At 43.3% G+C, this 24757-nt stretch overlaps 1 protein-coding gene across 2 annotated transcripts in view; it reads left to right on the forward strand.

The window, feature by feature from the left end:
* The window catches only part of LOC307264252 (triple functional domain protein), a 74545-nt gene that overhangs the window by 33044 nt on the left and 16744 nt on the right, over positions 1-24757 (forward strand). For both annotated transcript variants that reach the window (XM_080045596.1, XM_080045597.1), the window contains exons 5-34: positions 715-907; positions 3777-3881; positions 5622-5818; positions 6354-6618; positions 7864-7986; positions 8488-8679; positions 9740-9871; positions 10782-11012; positions 11803-11925; positions 12811-13002; positions 13592-13761; positions 15800-15974; positions 16524-16719; positions 17769-17935; positions 18117-18236; positions 18369-18560; positions 18678-18827; positions 18913-19027; positions 19469-19584; positions 19751-19873; positions 19989-20183; positions 20324-20439; positions 21170-21236; positions 21387-21496; positions 21629-21698; positions 21888-21977; positions 22065-22157; positions 22265-22376; positions 22751-22941; positions 23327-23428. In XM_080045596.1, coding sequence (XP_079901722.1) covers positions 715-907; positions 3777-3881; positions 5622-5818; positions 6354-6618; positions 7864-7986; positions 8488-8679; positions 9740-9871; positions 10782-11012; positions 11803-11925; positions 12811-13002; positions 13592-13761; positions 15800-15974; positions 16524-16719; positions 17769-17935; positions 18117-18236; positions 18369-18560; positions 18678-18827; positions 18913-19027; positions 19469-19584; positions 19751-19873; positions 19989-20183; positions 20324-20439; positions 21170-21236; positions 21387-21496; positions 21629-21698; positions 21888-21977; positions 22065-22157; positions 22265-22376; positions 22751-22941; positions 23327-23428 — 4423 coding nt within the window. The remainder of the gene's footprint in view (positions 1-714; positions 908-3776; positions 3882-5621; positions 5819-6353; positions 6619-7863; positions 7987-8487; positions 8680-9739; positions 9872-10781; positions 11013-11802; positions 11926-12810; positions 13003-13591; positions 13762-15799; positions 15975-16523; positions 16720-17768; positions 17936-18116; positions 18237-18368; positions 18561-18677; positions 18828-18912; positions 19028-19468; positions 19585-19750; positions 19874-19988; positions 20184-20323; positions 20440-21169; positions 21237-21386; positions 21497-21628; positions 21699-21887; positions 21978-22064; positions 22158-22264; positions 22377-22750; positions 22942-23326; positions 23429-24757) is intronic.

Here is a 24757-nt window from a genome sequence, read left to right on the forward strand (position 1 = left end):
ATCGATGAAATAGTTATATTTTGTGAGATAATTGTCGCAGATTTTAGTTTAAGAGTTCCGTGTATGTTGTGTTATGGGTTAAAAATAATGTCGGACAGACAGCATTGAGCACCACAGGGAAATGAGGTCGCCGATGCCCAAATGTGCTGATTTGTGTTTTTATATGCATGCACTCATTTGTGACTCATTCGCAGGTTTGTGTGTGTGTGTGTGTGTGTGTGTGTGTGTGTGTGTGTGTGTGTGTGTGTGTGTGTGTGTGTGTGTGTGTGTGTGTGTGTGTGTGTGTGTGTGTGTGTGTGTGTGTGTGTGTGTGTGTGTGTGTGTGTGTGTGTGTGTGTGTGTGTGTGTGTGTGTGTGTGTGTGTGTGTGTGTGTGTGTGTGTGTGTGTGTGTGTGTGTGTGTGTGTGTGTGTGTGTGTGTCTGTCGGTGCGTGGGCGGGTGTGTGGGTGTGTGGGATGCCTGTTTGCTGCGTAGGCTTCATATAGGTATAGGAAATGCGTCATCTGACTTGTTTTGTCTTTCTCTCCTCTGCTGTCCCTCTGTTTCTCATCTCCTTTTTCAATCTCTATATCCCTTTTCTCTTTTTTCCCCTCCATCCCTCTCTCATCCTTTCCCACGCCTGTCATCTGTCTCCTCTCACTCTCTCTGGATTATGCCCTCTCCCTCCCTCCCTCTCTCCTCTTTAATTCCTCCCACTCCTGCCGACCCTACCAGCGAGGAGGTGTGTAAACATGGCTTCACGGTCATTGTTGACATGCGCGGCTCCAAGTGGGACAGCATCAAGCCTCTGCTGAAGATCCTGCAGGAGTCCTTTCCCTCCTGCATCCACGTCGCCCTCATCATCAAGCCGGACAACTTCTGGCAGAAGCAGAGGACCAACTTCGGCAGCTCCAAGTTCGAGTTTGAGGTAGGCTGCGTGGGATAACATGTTTATTTTTTAATAGGTTTATTAGCTGACTTTTTTTTAACCTGAGAAACGGTGAGAAAAGCATCACTTATACAACGATCAGTCATGGCAGTATGTTGTTTTTAAGATTGTCAAAATATTTAGTCATACTGTATTACAAGACAGCAAGGAATTACGGCTGCGCGATTAATCGAAATCGCAATATGACCGTCTGCAATTTTCAAATGGAAGGAGGGTGCGATATTTGCGGAAGGCTAAAATGTGTGTCGTATTTCTTTGGTACAGATTCCCACAAAAATCACATCACAATTATTTTAATATGTTTTTAAAAAATTACAATTTCGATGAAAAAGTGATAATTCCCTATAGAATCATAATGCAATTCGCAATACCAGCCACTCTGAAATAATTGTGAACGTATAGATCATAAATGATGTCATTGCAGGCCAGCGGAGAATTCTACGAAGTGCTGCAGTTAATGAGGCTGTATAATCCAAGCTGCTGGTCGCTTGGCACAGTAACGATGTTACGTTATGATGTAATAATATGCTGCTCAGTTAAGGCCTGTGGAGCATTTTTTTAGCATGCTGTAATGCATTTTGATATTGAAAAATGAGGTGCCTCAATTCTATATTTTTGCCATTTTGAGGTAATGAGTGAGGAAAGTAGAACACATCTCTGCCATCATTTGCTGTCAGCTGAGTTGTAATAATGGCGGCTGGAGCCAGCGGAGCCGCTCATTGTCAGCACATTTCATTATTTCCCTCTCCCCGCTGTGTACATCACCAGCCAGCTGTCTACCGGAGCAAAATCTCATCGCATTCAACCTCTGTAAAGCGGCACACAGCCCATCACGAGGCCCAGTGTGTGTGTGTGTGTGGTGCCGTCAGCCAAGTGATTGAACACATTTTCACGGCCGATTTAATTATATATTCACAAGAACAGGCTTATTGTTATGCTCCGAGCCTCCGACCGTTTCATATTTATAAACGCATTGTGCACAATTGTACTCACAATACACAAATGCCAGTACAACAGTATCCCATGCAAACTAGCACTGCATGGGATCAACAGTGCTGCTTTCTCTTAGCGTTTGAAGTTGTGAAAATGCCTTGTTGTGATTTTGAAGCGTGTTTTGGTAAATGGCCTCTAATGAGGACTAGATATCAAATCCCCACCCTGCTGTTTGATCAGTCATTAATAAACCCTGTGTACCATGAGAATAGTCAGCTTCTCGCTCATAGTCTTGGGTCGTGTGCAGATACAAACACGTGTGCTGTAAAATAGCCCGAGCCTCCTTTCTTTATACAGTGTGCTTCTGACTCCCTGGAGTGAATGCACAAGTGTGGAAATAGAGCCTATTGCTCACATGCCCATGGACACACAGCTGCACTGTTGTCTGATGACACCATATTGATTATTTGAGGGGAAGAATTGGCAGTTGCCACAGGGCTGTTTTAGAATGAGCCACATGGACGTTCATTGGATTCCCTTCATGTGTTTTTGGCTGCCGTAATGTGTCACTCTGACCTCATACTGGACATTTATTATTAGGATCTCTATGAGTTTTGTAAAGAGACGGTTTACATCTTGCATCCTGTTTCTAAGGATACAATCGAAGTGTGTGTGTGTGTGTGTGCACAGTACCTGCGCAAACTGTTCTGCTACATTGATCATTCACTCCATCAATCAGATTCCAAGCATGCACATTGTTGAGTGCTGCTTTGGCAAGATGTAGGACATGTTTTTGTCTGTCCTTTTTCCTCCCTTCTTGTTGCTTCTAGCCGGTAGGAAAAGAAGCAGCAAGCCAAGGCTTTTGACTGTGGGTAAATACATGGTGTGGTTCTGTGGGGAAACATCCCTCTCACCATTCAACAGAGTGAGACATCCATTAACTTGAACAACAATAGCCAAACAGGGCTGTAGCAGTATTTTCCCCTGGCAAGACCAACTGTGTGTTTTTAACCAAGGACAAGCGTAAGCTTCTGCATTGTTTGGCCTACACAGAGCTATCTAGCTCCCGTTCTGTCTCCATCCATCTCTGGCCATGTGTGTGGGGGTGTAGTGCGGAGGTGGCTCAGCAGAAACACAGAGGCACTGCAAGCAAACTGGGAGACATTTTTCTTTCTGTATCTCTGAAAGTGATATTGTAATAACGCAGTTGTTGTTTGGAGAGGATTTGAATTTCACTCGATACTAAAGTGAAGGACGTCCGGAGGTGATCAAAGAGAAACTGAAAGATCAGCAGATACTGTAAAACACGTTTGTTGTTGGTTGTTGCTTTAGAAAAATATATATATATTGGAGCTGCAGTGTGCTGAACTAACAAGATGAAGAGGAGCAAATGTGCTTCATGCCTTTATAGTTCAGTTCAGCACAGTGCAGTGTGTAGCTCCCCCATTTTGGAACCCTTTAGGGTCACTTGGTGCCCCAACAAAAGGTTGACCAAAATGGGTATGGCATGGTACCGGTTTTTTGGTACCCTTCCCAACCTTTGACAGTTGAAACGCAAAACATTGCATGCCGTACCATACCAAACAAAACTGTACCGCTCAGTGGAAACGAGGCTTTAGTCATGCCATGTGTGTGTTCTGTTATTAATTACATGACATTCGCCATAAATCCCTTCTCTGCTGCAACTCTGATGTCATTTGGCAAGATTCCATGTTGCTGCGTACTGGTAACTAGGTGTCGGTCATGACTTCTCTAAAATAACAAACTGCTCAACGGCAGAAGAAGACACAACTGAAATCTAGTGGCAGGAGAGGGGAGATTAGAAGCATTTTGCTGTCAACAGAGTGAATTTAACTTAAATCTGCCTGAACAACCTTTAATCCATGTCTCTCTATCAACTACTTTTGCTCCATAGACCACCATGGTGTCACTAGAGGGCCTGTCCAAGGTCGTCGACCCTTCCCAACTGACGTCTGACTTCGACGGAAGTCTGGACTACAACCATGAAGAGTGGATAGAGGTGAGATAGGCCTGTCACTCAAGCCTGTGATGATGCCACTGTAGTAAGGGCAATAGGAGTCTTGTTTTATGCAGTGTTCTTCCTTCAGCTGGGAGAACAGGGTTCGTACGGAGTCTGGAAACTTTGGAAAGTATAGAAAAAAGAAAAAGAAATTCAACAAACTAAATTAAAAAAAATGCTCCAATAGCTTTCACGTTATGTGACCCAGAAAAATATTACTACACGGGACACACCTCTTTATATTGCAGGGTTCAACATTTAAACAAAATTGCAACTGGCCCGCTTGGCCAGTAGATTTGCACTGGCCCTGCATATATGTACAATATTCAAGTTTCCATTAGATTTAGTTGTTTTTATTTTAGTTAATAGGATGAAATGTCAGTACAAAAACATAGATTTAGTACTTATTCTATTATAAATTATAATGTTTAAAATCAGAAGCATGTTATTTTTCATATAGGGGAAGGTGGGGTGATTTGTGCAACTTTTTACTCAAAGTGATTTTAAAGTGAGGCCTTGACAGTTATGTCTCCAACTCAAATATGTACATATATTTCAGGATGTTGTGCATCCCTGGCAATAAAAACTTTGGATCTGGAATAAACTGTTTAAGAAATATAGCTTTCGGAAAAAAAGTTGTCTTGTCGCACAAATCACCCCACTACGTGGGGTGATTTGTGCGTCATTGTGTCACAATGACAAAGTCACCATCATCATCTTTCTGGCCATCTGAACTCTCATCAGTGGTGTCGTTAAGTGGAGTTGAGATGTCACTCTCTTCTGAGCTACTGTAGACAATCACTTTCTTTTGGTGACCAGCGTATACAGCCATGCCACTGGCACAACTCTCAGAAATGTACTTTGCACTAGTTGCTCCGTGCTTGTGGAACCAACTGCCACCTGACAAATGTGATTCCCCCTACATTTCTGCCTTTAAATCAAGGCTCAAAACCCATATGTACACCCTGGCTTTTCCTCCCCATTAACTATCTTACCTCTGCACTACTATCTGTGTTTATGTGGATGTATGGGCTTTACGTCTTTTATTTTGGTTATTGTTATTGTAACTTCATTGTTTACCTACTGAATGCACTATGTACAGCACTTTGGACAGTGCAAACTGTCATAAATGTGCTTTTCTAAATACATTTTACTTACTTACTTACTTATAACTCACCCAGGCCCTTGCGCACAAATCACCCCATCCCCAGAATTTTGGATAATAGGCATGATGCAGCAATTTAGGGTTGACATTGTGCTAACTATATAGACTCAAAGTGTAGCATACCAAAGCACTAAAACATGTGTCAAATGTTTTCAAACGTGTCTATAATTGTTCAGACACAATAATCAAAAAACCTTGATCATGGAAATTTTACTTTGAAAGGCAAAACACAGTTTTTTGAGCTTAAATGTGCTTATATCTTATTCCTTGTGTCTCCCTTCTTTACAGGATGAGTCAAATGGATGGCTCTTCTTAAATATGTGGTCACATTTCCAATTTCTTCCACGGTTTTCTAGAAACAAGGGGTTTTGCAACTTCCAAAACGCACAAATCACCCCACCTTCCCCTACATATTTAAATATTTGAGGTTTTAGAAAAAGTTGAACTGTTATGTAGAAAAGTGCTTTCATTTTGAACCCTGTATGAATGAACCCTGGAGTATTTGGTAGATTAAACACAGTCATATAACGGTACAGCGCCTTCACTCAGATATGCTTTGCTGTGTTTTCATCCAGGTGCGTGTGGCGTTCGAGGAGTTCTCCGGTCACGCCACCCAGATGTTGTCTCGCCTGGAGGAGATGCAGGAGACGGTGTCCAGGAAAGACTTTCCCCAAGACCTGGAGGGAGCCAGGCGGATGATAGAAGAACACGCCACGCTCAAGAAGAAAGTCATTAAGGCCCCCATAGAGGAGCTGGACACAGAGGGACAGAGGTAAGGCACACACAGAGAGCACCTTCATATATGACTGAGCAGTAAGGCCTGGGCACTTGCATCACCACCTTGAGTTTTTTTTCAAATAATAGTAGTTTATTCCTTCATTCCCTTTTAGCTTTTTTTTTTGTCAATCATGTTGGTATCTGTTGAATCTTAGTTGTTTATTTTTGTATCTTTCTTTTTTCATTTGTTACATACTTATTGTTGTCACTGATGATGTGAACAACTGAGTGCAATGCATTACTTCCACGAGAGACTGACTAACTTTTTTTTTTTCTATGAACATACACACTGAAAAAAGGAATACCAGAATAAAAGATTGAAAAAAATGAATGCCAAACATGGCGTACTCTACTACACAGGTTTCTATGTCAAATGTTAAAAACAAAAAATAAAAAGTCAATGAGGTGTCATGTAGGTCCCTTCAGTACTGTTATATAGCCAAGGAAAGGCTGCCAAATGTGTTTCAACTTCTTTTGCTTTCCCTGAAATCTCACATCGATTCAAACTCATCTTTAAATCCCATCTCCAGGTTGCTCCAGAGAATCCAGAGCAGCGAGTCTTATTCCAACCGTAATGGCAGCAGTGGTGGTGGAGGAGGAGGTGGTGGTGGAGGCAGTAGCAGTGGCGGCGGGGGGATGTGTAACGCCGACACCCAGGGCCTGGTGCCACGGATCAGCCAGCTGCTGGACAAACTGCACTCCACCCGACAGCACCTCCACCAGGCCTGGCACGTCCGCAAGCTGCAGCTGGACCAGTGCTTCCAGCTACGCCTCTTTGAACAGGACGCAGAGAAGGTCAGTGGCAAGGGTCAATGGGGTGGAGGGGGGTCGTTGAACATGAGCAGTGATGTAATACTAATCTATAAGCAGATATGGTGATCACTGTGGGAGCACACACAACTGCCAATATAAACAAAACATCTTTAATTAGATTTACAGAGAACCACATTGGCTCTGACCCAATATCCAAACTTCCTTGCTACTAAGAATGGTAGAAAATAAATATATTAAGGATTTCCCTGTGCATGTGGTCAGATGAATGCAGCATGCTTAAAAATACCCAGATGCCCTACTACATCCGCTGGCAACTTTGAGTGTAGGAATTGATATGCTTTTTTATGGCGATTCTGTTCCACAATCCACTGCGCAGCAGAAGTTGCGTCACATTGACGCATTGAAAATAACCGGCAATGCGATGCATTTATAAGCAAGAAGCAAGCTCAAGGTGCAATATTATGAGGAAATAAATAAGTAAAGGCATGTTCCAGTTGTTTGCCTTCCGCATGCAAACTACATCCTTTGTTATGACAAGCCGTACTATGTAGAATAGTGAAAAAGGGTATATGATATTTAACGCAGGGATTGATATCTGTGAATTCACGTCCTTTCTATTTTCGCATTTAAACAGTTGTTTAAACTTTATTAACAAATACACTGGAAGGTAAAACATGAAATGGCTTTACCCTGCACCACATCGCAGCATAAGTAATGAAAATGGAGGATGTCTTATGCAGGCCACCTGCTCTGGCTGCCACCCAGACAGCTCAGGTGGTGACAGCTGCGGCACAGATCAGAAAGAGACAGCGAGGAAGAATTCAGAGATCCATGTTTGAGTGAGTAGAATAAAATAACAGGTTGCAGCAACAGAGAGAGAGAGGGAGAGAGACAGGGAGAGAGAGCTGCAGTCTTGGATACACTGCAGTAGTAGGAGCTTGTTGCTAGGACACCACAGGCCACGAGTTGTTCTCGAGGAGAGCCTGAGAGAGAGGATACTCTTGATAGTGGTGGTCTGTGCCTTGGCCTAGAAAGATGACAAGTCTCTCCGTAACACTGCAGCGGTACACAAAAAACACACTCGAAAGTCTACCCACACTGGGCCAGGTGCCAGCTGTTTTTGTTTTGACCCGCACTCGCAATGATCTGTGAAAGTTGAGGTTGAGCCCGCACCCTGTGTGTGTGTGTTTGTGCGTGTGTTTTCCTTTGGCCTGCTAATGTTTTTTTTCTTCTATACATCTGTCATGTCATTCCCCGCGCCCTCAGATGTTTGACTGGATCATGCACAACAAGGGCTTGTTCCTGGCAGGCTACACGGAGATTGGCAACAACCACCCCCACGCCATAGAGCTGCAAACCCAGCACAACCACTTCGCTATGAACTGCATGGTAAGACGACACACACACACACACACACACACACACACACACACACACACACACACACACACACACTGATTTGAAGCAGGAGGTAACGCTTTTCCGCCCACTTGGACAATCAAGTCCGTGGCCCTGCACTGCATGATCATATAGTTATTGCACTTAGCGCTAACCTCTCTTAGCACTGTGTTTAAGTGTTTGTTTGGAGTAGCCTCTGCTTGTGTGTTAGCATCAGCAGCAGCAGTAGAGGCACGTATTGAGTAATCCTATTCTGTATCCACAGTCGTCGGCCTTATGTAACCGCAAACCATTATGAAACTGGTGAGAAGAGAAATCAATGCGGCCGCTAGAGTTACTGTCCTCCATGAGAAACGTTGGCGCCGATCTGATAGCCCTCTCCTCAGTCTCTGCTCCTCTCTTACCTACTCTGCTCAATTTAGTCTTTCTTAAAGCCAATCTCCTCATCTGTCTAATGTATCTTTTCCCCTTCTTGATTGTCACCCCATGCAGAATGTATACGTGAATATCAACCGCATCATGTCAGTGGGCAACCGGCTGCTGGAGTCGGGCCACTACGCCTCGCAGCAGATCAAACAGATCTCGGCTCAGCTGGAGAAGGAGTGGAAGGCCTTCGCCGCAGCGCTGGACGAACGCAGCACACTGCTGGAGATGTCGGCCAGCTTCCACCAGAAATGTGACCAGGTCAGTCAATAGAAAGTGAATAGGCCTATTGGTCTAAAATGTGGGAACTGTTCCTTTAAGTCAGCTTGGGTGGGAATTGCATTGATAAGTAAGACCCACATTGATGTACCTGTGCAAGCAGCTGAGGTGTTGGCCCCCAGGAATGCTCTGGGACACAAACAGACACACACTTTCTAGGTTGCAAAATACCCTTTTGGCTTCATTAAGTCTATAAAACCTAACGTACGCATTGCATTACCATACATTTACATACATGTATGCAGAATGTGAGTAAAGCATTTGTTATCTGCTGTTATTCCCTGTCTGCGCTCATTAATCGAGGGTACTATGGAAACGATTCATGGCCTGAATAAGCACACGGGCAGAATTCCCAAGCGGGGGAACATGGGTGGTACAGCTTTTTTTCCGACCTGGAATACTGCCGTCATCAGACCAGCCTTTCATGTTTGTGAGCTGAAATAGAAACAGGGTTTCCTTCCCCCCCCAGTGGTTTCACCCCGACCTTTCCTCCTACACACTGAGAAGCTCATTTTAAATCTGTGTTCCATTCCATGTATCTAATTCCACTTATGAGCGGAAACGTGTTTTTAAAAAAGGCATTAATGAGATCCCTTCAACTTTCCAATATTTCTTTTAAGGCCAGCCTTCCCTGATTGGTCTGTTTGCCTCACCTCCCACACACAAAAGTTCTATGAAGTCACCACAGGCCAATAAACAGCACAGTCAGCCATGGATAATTGTCTTCTTCTGAAGTCTTTAGATAGCTCATATCCACCCATAAGGAAATGTCTGCATGTTAAGGCTTGGGATATGGTAAAGAAAGAAAAAAAGCTCCTCCGGCTATTTTTCGTGCACCGTGGTATGTCTGACTAACATGTGACTCCTGGGAAGAGCACAAGGATGCACACATACACACACACACACACACACACACACACACACACACACACTCTCTCTCTCTCCAGCGTCTCATGTTGTGTCTGTGAAATGCTTTTTTTTTTTTTTTATTATCCGAGGGCCACTTTGTGTAGTCCTAATGCGTGCGTTTCTTCCCCTGCAGTACATGGGTAACGTGGACTCGTGGTGTAAGGCGTGCGGCGAGGTGGATTTGCCCTCCGAGCTGCAAGACCTTGAAGACGCAATCCACCACCACCAAGGCCTGTACGAACACATCACCGCAGCCTACTCTGAGGTAACAGCACCCCTTATCAAACATGCACTGTTATTGTTGAATTTGCAGCAATACCCTTGTTGTTAAAAAGCTTCAATACACTTCTAGGGGTCACACTAAGGTTAACTGAAGATAATACACGTGAGGTTACTGTGGGAGTTAATAGAACATTAAAGGTGGAGTCAGCGATTCTAGAGAACACTCCTCGTCAAAACCATTTATTGTCAAAATCAGTGAATATCTCCTCACGATCAGCTACCTTGTCCATAAAGTGTGAGCACTTGGGGAAAAACACATTGCAGATTGTGAGGAGATATTCACTGATTTTGACAACAAGCTTGTTCTGGAATTGCTGGCTCCATCTTTTTTTTAAATTTTTTTATTAAAGATTATTTTTTGGCATTTTCAAGCTTTGTTAGATGGTACATAGTTGAAATGGGGAGACAGAGAGATAGGGGGGATAACCTACAGTAAAGGTCCACGGGTCGGACTGAACCCGCGACCAGTGCAACGAAGGCTAGAGCCAATGGTACGCGCTCTTTCCACTACGCCACCAGAGCGCCCAAAATCTTTAACTTTTTAAAGCAAAGTTTACTTGCGCAAACTCTGAAAAACTCAGATTTTCTTTGTAGGATGAAGTTAAAATTAAAACATTTTCAAGGACAAAATTCTACACAGTGCACAAAACGACTACTTTCACACCGACCACATTCAAGGAATTGCAACTGAAAAGCTCAAAAATAACTTTGAAGGCGCTTTCACGTATCATTTCTGTTTCTTACTTTCGATATGAACATTATATCTCCCAAGCAGTCGTACACACATTTCGCCCCCTGCTTTAGCTTTTTTTTGAATAATTATGCTCAATATTTCTAGGAAAAGTCAAACACTAAACACTTAAACAAAAAAAAATCTCTATGTGTTCCTTCAGGTTAGCCAAGACGGCAAAGCCCTGTTGGACAAGCTGCAGCGGCCTTTGACCCCCGGCGGTGCTGACTCACTGACGGCCTCAGCCAACTACTCCAAGGCTGTGCACCACGTCCTGGACATCATCCACGAGGTGCTGCACCACCAGAGGCAGCTGGAGAACATCTGGCAACACCGCAAAGTACGGCTGCACCAACGTCTGCAGCTCTGCGTCTTTCAACAGGACGTCCAACAGGTACACACACACACAGACACACACACACACACATGTTCACAAATCTCACACAATGTCTTTTTGTTTATATGCATACACACGTTTATATGCATCCACACGTCTGTTCAGATACGTGCTAAGTCCCCGGTCCAAGCTAAATTGCCAGTTTTTTTTTCACAAGGGTTAGACAGTAATTTGCAAATAGCAGGGTAGTCTACTGGTTTTTAGAAGGATTCTACTCTTTAATAGAGGGGTTTGATCGCAGCAGCAGCCATGTTTCCTATCTCAATGTCCTTGAGCAAGTTGTGCTGGAACCTCGCGTCTTCACTCCTCATGCGTTTCAGTGGAAAAGAACATTGGGATTAAAAAAAAATGCCTGAATCGTAAATGTTGTCTGCAGAATAAAAAAAAAGGCTTGAAAAAAAAGCAAAGAGCATAATGCCACGACCAAATGCCCCCGATATGATAATACAGCTGCCCACTGCCCAAAAAAAAAAAAAAGAAGCATGGGCATTCCTGAATGTGTTGACATGGCAACTGTTGCCATGGAAACTGAACTGGGTCATATGTCCATGCAGATACTGTTTTAGCCATTAGTGCTATGAAGGACAGAGTGCAGGGAGAGAGAGAAGTGTGAAGAGAAAAGCCTCATTCTTATTGCTGAACGCTTCCTACAATACTGATCATCATATGTGTCATGACACACTCTTTTGATTATCATCAAACCCTCATCCACCTTTAGCCTTAGAGAGCCCCCTTGTGGTGGCATATGTCATAGCGTCCTGTCTGACTGTGTGTTCTCTGTGTACAGGTACTGGACTGGATAGAGAACCATGGCGAGGCCTTCCTCAGCAAACACACCGGCGTGGGCAAGTCCCTCCACAGAGCCCGAGCGCTACAGAAACGCCATGAGGACTTTGAGGAAGTGGCACAGGTAGCTGGCTTCTGTTTTTGATGTTTTCTCACTATCTGTCTGTCTATGCTTGAGACAATATACAGCAGTGTGTCCAAATAGTTACCGGTGAGTGTCAGTAAACGCTGAAGTATCGAAGGACAAGTTTTAAGGTACTTTACTTTGTGTTCATTCCATGCTACTGTATACCTCCGAGTCTGTTCCACTACATTCAGACGGATACATATTGTACTTTTCCTCCCAATACATGTGTATATAATAGCAGGAGTTACTTCTCGGATTATGATTTTACGTACAAAACATATGATGAGCTTATGAAATCTAATGCACTGTTAAAGATGCTACCTAACAGTATATATATACAGAAGAATTCAAATGAGCTCAACCTCGACCAACTACAACAGCAAAACGCTACAATTGTAGTTATAATGTAGTCACATAAAAAAGTATCTACATAATGCTTATGAGGGACATTTTGCTAAACATATTTGAACATATTTGTGACATTTTAAATGAAGGATTTCTGCTTGTAATGGAGTAGTTTTATTCATGCTTGTTTCTTTTTTTTATTTAACTCAAGGATATTCTTTCCCCAACACAGCTAAAAAACGAACACACAAATGAGAAGAATATGTCAAATGTCAGTTCACCCAAAAGATATTAATCAACAACCTTCCCCCCCCCCCTTTATGGAGCCATTTGTTTGTGTAGCCTCTTTCTCTCCCTCTTTATTTCACATTTCCCCCTCTCTGCCTCTGTTTCCTCTCTCTAGTCATCTCAACTATCACTGACTCTTATCAGTGTGCCCGTCTCCTGCATATCCTGTTAGTCATCTTCACACTGCAATGGTGTTGGAAGATATCTTTAACTTGCATTATATTGTCTGATCTCTCTCTCTCTGTGTAGAACACGTACACCAATGCAGACAAGCTGTTGGAGGCGGCGGAGCAGCTGGCCCAGACGGGAGAGTGCGACCCAGAGGAGATCTACCAGGCCGCCCACCAGCTCGAGGACAGAATCCAGGACTTTGTTCGCCGCGTGGAGCAGCGCAAAGTCCTGCTGGACATGTCTGTCGCTTTCCACACGCACGTCAAAGAGGTAGGCAGCTAGCTAGGCAGAGCAGGGGGAGGGTGACGTAATGCTGAAGTGGATGGTGGGCTGTGTGTGTGTGTGTGTGTGTGTGTTTGTGTGAGTGTGTTGTGGATGAGAGGCTTTCACAGTGCTCTCTGAGCGAGTGGGAAATTATAATCGCCAGATAAAAATGGAAAGGTGCTTGTTGTTGTTTTGCTTTGATCCATTTAGTCACACAGAGATATTTGGATGAGGGATTCTGAACTTATGTCAGTCTCTGAACCATCCATTTTGTAAGTGCAAAGGCAAATTAGTTTTACTGATTCTTTACGTTAGGGTGTGAGATCACCATCCCTGGTTTTTGATGTTTTTTTCCCCCTCAGGTGAGCTTAGGGGGCTAAGAACAGAGGGTGTGATATTGTGTACGGACTGTGAAGCCATTGGAGGCAAAAAGCTATTAGGCTATATAAATAAAAAAAAAATGATTTGATTAGATTTGATCACAGTGTGCATTTTTTAGTGTATTCTTTGACAATCACCAGGAAAGCCCATAGCATCGTACCAGAACACACCGTATGAATAAATCTTGATCCTACTGATACCTTTCCTCCCGAAGCTGTGGACGTGGCTGGAGGAGCTGCAGAAGGAGCTGCTGGATGATGTTTACGCTGAGTCAGTGGAGGCCGTCCAGGATCTGATCAAGCGCTTCGGCCAGCAGCAGCAGACCACGCTGCAGGTCACCGTCAACGTCATCAAGGAGGGAGAGGACCTCATACAACAGCTCAGGTACACACAGCAACACAACCTGAGTGAAAAGCACAAACCGCTGTGAAGCATTACATGTGACATCTATCGCATGATGTCCGTCCTGGGAGAGGGATCCCTTGCTCTGTCAACTCTCCCCGAGATAAAAAAAAAAAAAAAAGTATTATCCCGCTAAAGGTTTTTTTACTGGGAGTTTTTTCTCAGTCGAGCTAAGGGTCTAAGGGCAGAGGGTGTCATACAGTATGGAATGTGAAGCTAACTGAGGCAAATATATATTTGTGATTTTGGGCTATACAAATAAAACTGATTTGATTTGATTATAGACCAGCTTAAAGAAGAAGTAATGTATAGAGAGGAATCTATGAAGGAATTATTCAGGATCAACTTTTTATTTTAATTTAAACATGTGCTGAAGATCCTATTGTGGGCTAAGGTATGGAATATACTTTTTGGGGGTATAAAAATTGGACTGGAACAAAATCAAAACCTACTAAGTTATTAAAAGACAAGGAACAGCAAACAAAACTAAACATGGTACTCCCCCCCCCACTGATCTGAAACCAGCCTTATTTTAAATTGTAATATGAATCAACAAAGCAGTCTGCAAAAGGAGTATCAATTGTTTCAGCCAACTATAGAGTAACACCAATAAAATGAACCCTAACAATTCTTTATGGCACTGTAAGTACTAGTTAGGGTTGAGAATCCAGCAGCAGTGAAAGAAAACAAGCGTACATGCTGTGCTTAATAGATGATGCCGTTAAACCTCTTGGCCAAATAATAACAATAAAAATGTTGTACTTACATAACCCTTTTCCTTTATTCTTTCTCCAGGGCTTTGCCAGGGTAAATTAGACATGGGCCAAATTTGGATTTTTAAAATGTGTAAATATGTTAAAAAAAATATGCAATGAAATAGACTGTCGTATTTAAAAATATGTGTGAAAGCTGAGATGATTGGAGGAGGTCTTGGGAGAGGTGGATGCAGATGACTGTCATTCTCCAACTGTATTTTTATACAGAGGATGTTCCAGTCCCTCTTCATCCACCCCCTTTGTTCTCCCATATATCCATCCCTCCATCTCTCTCTCTCTCCATCTCTCTCTCTGGTGTATTGGCTCCACTGTGAATTCTTACATAATTTTGCTTTTATCATCGCCTGTCTAATTGTGTCGCCGTCTCCCCGGGAGGCAACTGTAACTCCAAACACCTTTTTTCGCTCACGTGCGCAAGACTGCACCGCATGCGTAGCACACACGTGGGATCAGGAATGTGCACTGGAGTGCGATGGGGAGGGGAGGGAAGGGGAGGCGGGGTGCATCTGTCAAGCTGATTTATCGATCAGAGTCATTCCGACCTCCGCTGTCTTTGCTTACTCATGTCTTTTGCCTCTAATTAACTGGCTGGTGTTTGTGTGTTGTTCATGCATCACATATGTGTGTGTGTGTGTGCATCTGTCACAATGATCAATCACAGTATATGTTCTGCGTCACTTTTAACTCTTCAAAATAAGTGGGTGCTTTTGAACTCAGGCATGATATTCTCCAATGGGTTAGGTTAGTTGATCAGTGTAACTTAGATTGTGTATGGAGTATGGACCCTGCACCCTCAGTGCAATTCACAGCTTTGTTTACTCTGTGGTGCGTTTTCCAAATTCAATCAAAGAAAAGTAAAACAGAAGAATGTTAAACAATGTGTTGGACCAAAAACTTTCTTAATCTTCCTAAAAATAAGCAATACAAAAAAGTTAAAGAATTGAATCGGAACCCTCAAATTCACTCTTGAAATTGACATTCAAAAGGGCGAAATTGTGACGACTCTCTCCATGCATAACACAATTTGAATTAGATGAACATTACCTCCCTTTTCCCAAAAATCCACTGCTTTGCTATATCACAGCTGAATGAAGCGCTGCGGGCTCTGCTAATGCAGGAGTTTACAGAGCAGCTAAAATTCCCCTCGGCACCCTGCCCGACTGTGTCTGCGTAGCTGTTTTTAAAGTGCACACAGCGCTGCCTCTCCACCGCTAATTGCCTTAATTGTGCGTTTTGTGTTCCAGGGACTCGGCCATCTCCAGCAACAAGACGCCCCACAACAGCTCCATCAACCACATCGAGAGCGTGCTGCAGCAGCTGGACGAGGCCCAGGCACAGATGGAGGAGCTCTTCCAGGAGAGGAAGATCAAACTGGAGCTCTTCCTGCAACTACGCATCTTCGAGAGGGACGCCATTGATGTGAGTGTGTGTGTGTGTGTGTGTTGTATGAACACAATACATGCCAGCTCAGTTTTCCCCCCAAAATCTCGCAAATGATAAAGCGTGCTTCCAGATCGTTCTACGAGTTGTAGTTTGGTCTGGCTGTGCGAGACTATAACCAACCTAACCCTCCACCTGTGATAAGCAAACGCCCAGACAGAGGCTGAAAAGAGGAGATTCAGCAATGGCACTGTGAGAAATATAAACAGTTTTTTGGACACTACAACACTAAAACAGTTTCAAGTAGAAACTCAAATTACAATTTTGATTCTACGCACTGAAAAAAAATCTGCTGTTAATACAGAGCCTAGGCTGTGTATTCGCACAGAATGTTTTTGGAATAAAAACCAAACACTTCCTGAGCTAACATTGGGCTATAATAACATCAGTTTGTGACAATCACTCTCTACCCTAGAAATCTGAACAACTTACCAGTACCTTTGATGCTACTGGGGACATTGTAGGGGGGAAAATGAGAGAGAGAGAGAAAAAGAGCTAATAAGTGTGTATCCTTTGGTCCTTCCTCAGATCATCTCTGACCTGGAGTCGTGGAACGAGGAGCTGACGGGTGAGATGAATGAGTTTGACACAGAGGACCTGACGCTGGCAGAGCAGAGGCTGCAGCACCACGCAGACAAGGCCCTCACCATGAACAACCTCACCTTCGACGTCATCCACCAGGGACAAGAGCTGCTGCAGTATGTCAACGAGGTCCAGGCCTCTGGTGAGTACACTACACACTACCCGGAGCATACTGTTTTAAGAGACATTGTGGGATAGGCATTAAGGTCAGTAAGTGGTATTAACTATCACCGTCCTTGTGTTTTTAAGTCTTTAATATTTTTTTTCTTTTCTTTTTTCACTTTCCAAGCATAAATTCAAAAGCCTTTAGTTTTCAAATACTCTGAACTCTTATGCTCTTTTGAATGTATTACCCTGCTATGAGAATCTATTATATCTCAAAAGCTGAAAAGAATTGAATAGAAAAAATGTTAGAGAGTCGCCTGGTTAGCATAGTAGGCACAAGTCATCATTCAGCTTAAGGTTAAAGCAGACTGGGGCTCTTGTTCACTGTTGCTGCCACACAGATTTGTGTTGGCTACATTAGTCTTAATATTGATACTGTGTAGGTGTAAAGCGGGTCGGATTGGGTCGGCGTTAGCGATGAGAGGCCACCCACTCACTCACCATAATAACTCACCTGTCACTCACTTGCTAATAGGTGCTCTCCAAAACCCTCACAAAGAATGGTTACATAAGTTAAATGTGAATGATAATTAAGACATTTGAGAATAAAATGTATGTGAATTAATTCGATACATGTAGAGGTCTATTGTATCCATCCAAAGTAACCCTGCGTTCCAATTCACATAGGCTTCTCTTTCTTTTTTCTATTCTACATACTACATCTGACCATAAACAAAATCTAGTTAGCATGCAGTAGGCAATTGGGATATACTTTTACTTCTTTATTTCATCATAACATTGCGCCTTGATATTGCCTCTTGCGTTTGTATCCGTCACATCCCCGGTTGGTTTCATACGGAGGCTCCGTCGATGTGACGTCACTTCGGTTGCACAGTGGATTGTGGGTCAGAATCGGCCAAATGCCAAGCTAGTTTTCAACAGTAGAAACCTTAGCCGGATGTAGTACACTACCAAATCTGACCACAAGAATTGGGACATCCTAAATCATTTTCCTACCATACTAAATAGCAGAAAGTATGGGTATTGGAACACAGCCTTAAATGTCAGGTTGTGTGTTGCGTGTAGGCGTGGAGCTGCTGTGTGACCGGGACGTGGACATGGCTAAGAGGGTTCAGGACCTGCTGGAGTTCCTCCACGAGAAGCAGCAGGAGCTGGACCTGGCAGCAGAGCAGCACCGCAGACACCTGGAGCAGTGTGTGCAGCTCAGACACCTACAGGCTGAAGTCAAACAGGTACAACACACACACACACACACACACACACAGCCACATAGCTGGGGACAATGCTTTACTAAGCAGTTACATGTGCACACCCCTCCCTAGTAAAAAAGGTTAGTTAAAAAACAATAAAGTGTTGGATTGTTAGCATTTGATAACAGTTTTCCTCTGTTTTTTTTTTTTCTCTTTTTTTAAGGTTCTGGGTTGGATCCGTAACGGTGAGTCAATGCTGAACGCTGGCCTCATAACAGCCAGCTCCCTACAGGAAGCCGAACAACTGCAGAGAGAACATGAACAGTTTCAACACGCCATTGAGGTGAGACTGTGTGTCTTTGTAAACCATTTCTCCATTATGTTATCTGTCCACTGTTTGAAGCTACATTTTACTTTGCTCATTATTTCGGTCATTCTAACCCCGTCCTCTCTCCACCTGTTCCCTCCTCTGCAGAAAACCCACCAGAGTGCCCTGCAGGTTCAGCAGAAGGCGGAGACTCTGCTGCAGGCCAACCACTATGACATGGACCTGATCAGAGACTGTGCGGAGAGCGTGGCCTCCCACTGGCAGCAGCTCATGCTGAAAATGGAGGACCGACTCAAGCTGGTTAATGCCTCTGTGGCCTTCTACAAGACATCTGAACAGGTAGGAGTGAGGCCTCTTAGTATTCACTTAAACTTCTCTTGAAATTCTACACAAAAAAAATAACAATTGACTGTTTACCCCACAAGACAGCAGACTGAAGTGTGTTTGTCCCCTCAGGTGTGCAGTGTGTTGGAGAGCCTGGAGCAGGAGTATAAGAGAGAGGAGGACTGGTGTGGAGGAGCAGACAAACTGGGACCCAACTGTGAAAGCGACCATGTCACTCCCATGATCAGTAAACACCTGGAGCAGAAGGAGGCGTTTCTCAAGGTAACCAAGGACTAAATCAAAACAGATACTAAGTGTCTAGTTAATGGCTGTGATCTTAGCGTGGGTGTGCTAATGTTTCTGTTAGGCATGCACTCTGGCCAGAAGAAACGCAGACGTCTTCCTCAAGTACATGCACAGGAACAGCGTCAACATGCCCGGGATGCTGAGCCACGTCAAAGCACCAGAACAGCAGGTTAAAAGTAAGTGTCGGAAACTGGGTGTTGCATTTGAGTGTATGAAAAATAGTTTTGTAGAATGGATAAAAGGTTTAAAATAGTAAGCTAACAGTCATTATTAATTAGTTGAAATAGGTAGCTAAAGTAATGTATAAGCAGTTAAAATAGTTACCTAAAAATAGTAAACTGTTTAAAAAGTTGTCTAAATATAATTATTAAACAATTGGAAAATTTAGCTAAAGTAATATATAGGCTAAGCAGTTAAAATTGTTAGCTAAAAGTAATTAACTGTGAAAATAGTTAGCTTAAGTAATAAATAAACAGTTCAAGTTGTTGCTAAACAGTGAAAATAGCTAGCTAAAAGTTTTTTTAAGCTGTTAAAAAAGTTAGCTAACAGTAATTAAACAGTTGGAATAATTATTTCGGCAATTATTTGAGTGGTTTCTGTCCTTCTGCTTTGTCAAGACATCCTCAATGAGCTCCTCCAGCGAGAGAATCGCGTTCTCCACTTCTGGACCATGAGGAAGCGACGGCTGGACCAGTGTCAGCAGTATGTGGTGTTTGAACGCAGTGCCAAACAGGTACATGAAACACACGTGCATTAACACACACCAAGGTTTAGATTTTTCTGACAAGACAGGAAAGCCCTTGTGCATATTCATACGGCAACACATTTGTGCATGTACACCGCTCTCTGTTGTGACATGACCTGATACCTGAACCCCTTGTGTGTTTGTGTGTTCTCAGGCTTTAGAGTGGATTCACGACACTGGGGAGTTTTACCTGTCCACACACACTTCCACCGGATCCAGTATCCACCACACACAGGAGCTGCTGAAGGAGCATGAGGACTTCCACATCACGGCCAAGGTTTGGCCCCCCACATACACACACACACACACACACACACACACACACATTCCACTGCTATATGCTTGTTAGCGTGCTTGCAACACTCTTTTTTTCCCTCCCTTTCTCCTTTCAGCAAACCAAGGAGCGTGTGAAGCTGCTGATCCAGCTGGCCGACGGCTTCTGCGAGAAAGGCCACAGTCACGCCGGGGAGATCAAGAAATGGGTCACGGCCGTGGACAAGCGCTACAGAGACTTCTCCCTGCGCATGGACAAGTACCGCTGCAGCCTGGAGAAAGCCCTGGGCATCTCCTCCGACTCTAACAAGGCAGTGAGTGGTCAGGGGGCAAGGGGGGGGGGGGTTACACATGTAGGGGAAATCAGCTCAATTCACATTCTAGCCTTCGTCTCTGTCTTATCTCTTCAAATCCCTTTTTTGATCGTTGACATTGTATCCCCGTATGTTTTCAGAGTAAGGATCTCCAGTTGGACATCATCCCACCTACGGCTCCAGGGTCAGAGGTCAAGCTGAGGGACGCCGCCCACGAGCTGAATGAGGAGAAACGCAAGTCGGCGCGCAGAAAGGAGTATGTCACAACAACCTCCTGTTTATGTCGTACATTCACATATATGAATGAGGTTTATTATATATGAGATTATGATCAGCTCATTGATTGAAACCTGAAGCAGAGCAGCCCTAATGGTCACTAAGATGTTCCATCACAAGAAGGTCACTGGTTAAGTTATAGCTTTTTAGCTGTGTCCTTGTCAACAGTTACTTTCTCCATAGTGGTGAGTGGTTGGACATAAGAGAGAGTGCAGTGTCGATGTACATACATAATGGATTCACATGATTTAAGCTTCCTCCTCCACACGTCAGCCTCGTCTTTGCCGCGCCAGCACAAGAACTGCACACACAACAGTGGAGAGAACAAATGATTCCACATGTAGTACACAGGCAAAAGGGAGACTGCGTCATTTTATACGAGCGGCACAAATCACGGGCATGATTTCAGTCATTCATGGCTGGTTTATGGCCAAGTTTTATGGCCTGTAACTCCTTCATTATTCATTAGCGTAAATGGATGAAGCAGACAGGCTGAAAGAGAGCGATTGACTTGGTGATCTATCATTCTGTGGATGAGGACAGTATGACATTTGCTAATTTTGTGTGTGTGTGTGTGTGTGTGTGTGTGTGTGTGTGTGTGTGTGTGTGTGTGTGTGTGTGTGTGTGTGTGTGTGTGTGTGTGTGTGTGTGTGTGTGTGTGTGTGTGTGTGTGTGTGTGTGTGTGTGTGTGTGTGTGTGTGTGTGTCTAGGTTCATCATGGCAGAGCTGATTCAGACAGAAAAGACCTACGTGCGAGATCTGCGAGAGTGCATGGATGTAAGTCCGGCGTCACATCCCACCACTGTTAACCTGTTAAATGCCAGAGCTTAGCAACATCTTTTCACACCACTTTTGGAAACTCAGATAAAATTAGAGCCCTATTGTCACGTGATTGATTTTTTTTGTCTTCTTTCCTCCTCTGTGCAGACCTACCTGTGGGAAATGACCAGTGGAGTGGAGGAGATTCCCCCAGGAATCATCAACAAGGAGCACATCATCTTTGGAAACATGCAGGACCTCTTTGAATTCCATCATAAGTAAGAAGATAGCTTCTCCCTCCATTATTTCTGCATTAAACTACACTGGCAATCATATATATTTTTTTTTTGTTAACTTTTCATGCTTCCACTGTTTCTCACATTTCGATATCTCCTTCCTTGTTTTGTCAGCATCTTTCTCAAAGAGTTGGAGAAGTATGAGCAGCTACCAGAGGATGTCGGCCATTGCTTCGTCACATGGGTATGTATCATTTGTTCACCAGCATTTGCTGTGTGCACTTTGCAAATCTGCTTTTCAAGTGGAAAAATGTGTATCCAGTACTGTATCAATTGACATTTAGATACTTCAATTCTTAAAGTTTCTGGAACACCTTATCCTCAATCTCTGCCAAATTTCATCATCTTTCCAAATTTCTCTCTCCTCGACCAGGCTGATAAATTCCAGATGTATGTGAACTACTGTAAGAACAAGCCAGACTCCACCCAGCTCATCCTAGAGCATGCTGGGAACTACTTTGATGTGAGTATTGCCCTGTGGTGGTCAAAAATGAAATGTGGTCCTTGACAGTTAACCCGTCCAAACACATGACTATTCTTCTGTGCGCAGGATATTCAACAGAGGCACCGTCTGGCCAACTCCATCTCTTCCTATCTGATCAAGCCTGTGCAGAGAATCACTAAGTATCAGCTCCTGCTCAAGGTAAAGCTGCCGTAACCCTTATGTCACTGCTGTGGTGGCTGTCACCATGGTTTCTGGTTGTCATGGTTTTTCTGTGTGTGTGTGTGTGTGTGTGTGTGTGTGTTTAGGAGCTGCTGACGTGCTGTGAAGAAGGTAAAGGGGAGATCAAGGACGGTCTGGAGGTGATGCTAAGTGTTCCTAAGAGAGCGAACGATGCCATGCACCTCTCTATGCTGGAAGGTGAAAAGCACACACTGCTCATTTTTAATGCTGTCTGCTTTCTATTAAATTGCAACTCTTCATAATACATGCAACATGATTTTTCTTTTCTTGTACTTTTTTTTCTCAATATTATTCTTCAATTAATAATGTTTACATCCAAATTAGCTTTTTATCGTACGGACAAATTATGCAGCAACATGTTTTTTTGTTTTTTAAATACTTTATTTTTGAATTTTTCTTTTTAAAGAACACAACTGGAAAAAGTGAACACACAAACAAAAGACAAAACAAAACAAACAACTAACATGCCTCTCTACTTAAAAAAGTTTCTAAGACATTGTTTAAATCAGCAATATGTTTTTTAAATGCATATTATCCCCTCCCTCTCCAAGGTTTCGATGAGAACATCGAGTCCCAGGGCGAGCTCATTCTCCAGGACTCCTTCCAGGTTTGGGATCCGAAGACTCTGATCCGTAAGGGGCGAGAGCGCCACCTCTTCCTCTTCGAGATGTCTCTGGTCTTCAGCAAGGAGGTCAAAGACTCCAACGGCCGGAGCAAATACATCTACAAGAGCAAGCTGTTTGTAAGTACAGTACATGGAGGGGGGATGTATGTGATGAAAGGTGTTCGGATAAGATTTTTCTCCTTCCTTAACTACTTCAACTGAATTAAGAGCAGTGTATTTCAAGAGCCAATTATGTAGACGTTCCTCGAACATTTGAATGGTGGATGATATGTTAAGCATTTATAATGTTCTTCAGTGCCTCCATATTTTCAACTGAACTACTTGTACTAAGTAAAATCTAATTGCCGCTACTTGAATCACCACTTAAGACGCTGTCAAAAACTGTCTGACAAAAAGAGCAAGAGTGTTTCAAATAGCCATTGTACTGTGGTAATTAGAACCTTTTAGACTCGCCTGTGATTTTTCGGATGACTCATATTATATCATTTGTCTCTCTTCCTAGACGTCAGAGCTGGGGGTGACAGAACATGTTGAAGGTGACCCCTGTAAGTTTGCTCTGTGGGTGGGACGCACCCCGACTTCCGACAACAAGATTGTGCTCAAGGTAAAACACACTCCCTCTCTCCTAAAAGCTCCTTTTCTGGTTTCGACCGATATGGATTTTCAAAGCCACAAACCCTGAAATTGCATTACATTAACATGTAATCAAGCAAGCTTCCATAGAAGTGTACCGGATGCCACTGACAGACTCAAATCACTATCATTATCTGACTCGAACCCGATTTTCGTGACAGAAAATCGTCATGGCACCTGGCTCAGCATACAACAAACATACAGTGCAAATATACATACAAATAAACTCGGGACAATGAACATACAACATGTTTTTCTAAAGACAGAATGAAATACATAATCAAATTATTTACACTGGATAAAAATTGTAATATATGTTTGCAAAGTTGCATAGTGTGATTTATGTGGGTGTGAGGAAGAAAAGGCCAATGCTGGCCAAATGTATCTGAACATCTTTATCGGTCTAACCCGGTTTGCTCTCTTCGTCTTCAACCCTCTCCTATCCCCATCCTCTATGCTGAGCCCTGTGAAGTCTTGTTTGAATGCATGAGCAGCTTCAAGGTGGCCGGGAAGCTTTCTGTTGTCACAAACTACTCCTCTTTTGTCCTTGATTTCTTTCTTGGTTCCCCCTGTCTCCTGTCAGTCTCTCTTGTTACATTCCGTTTCGTTCCATCTCTTCAACAAACACAGGCTCATCTGTATATATCTGGGGCTGTGTCTTTTGTTCTATGGATGTTTGTATCTCTGATTCTCTCTGTGGGCTGACATGCAGCTTCCAACCAACGCTGCTGACACTTACTTCAACCCCTTAACGCCCACAATCTCCCATCCTGGCTCTATGCCACGCTTTAACAAAAGGGACAAGAAGCCATCTTTGTCTACCAGAAAAAATATCAGCTTTAGATGATAAGAACGTCATTGATACGACTTCATCAAATTATCTTGTTCAATTTAATTAATTCATTTATCATCAAGGGAAATTTTCAAGCCAACTTTTTTTCAACCATCTCCTGTGAGTTTTCTTGATGAATAATGTCACAGATGGATTGAAGTGTGTGTCAGCCGTTGGAAACAGCATGATGCCCAAGTCCTAACACATTTAAGCGTTACAACTATATAATACACATAACTAACCACTCAGAAGCAGTCCTGTGGTCTGTGCAATGTAAATGAAGTGTGTCTCGTTACTAACTTCACATGTTCACACACACACACACACACACACACACACACACACACACACACACACACACACACACACACACACACACACACACACACACAAAGACACCATCCATTACAATCTGCTACACATTTAATTGGCCTACAGTGTGCTGTCCAGGCGATTTGTCCGTGTTGT

The sequence above is a fragment of the Ammodytes marinus genome (assembly GCF_949987685.1).
Source record: "Ammodytes marinus genome assembly, chromosome: 17".
NCBI lineage: Eukaryota > Metazoa > Chordata > Actinopteri > Uranoscopiformes > Ammodytidae > Ammodytes > Ammodytes marinus.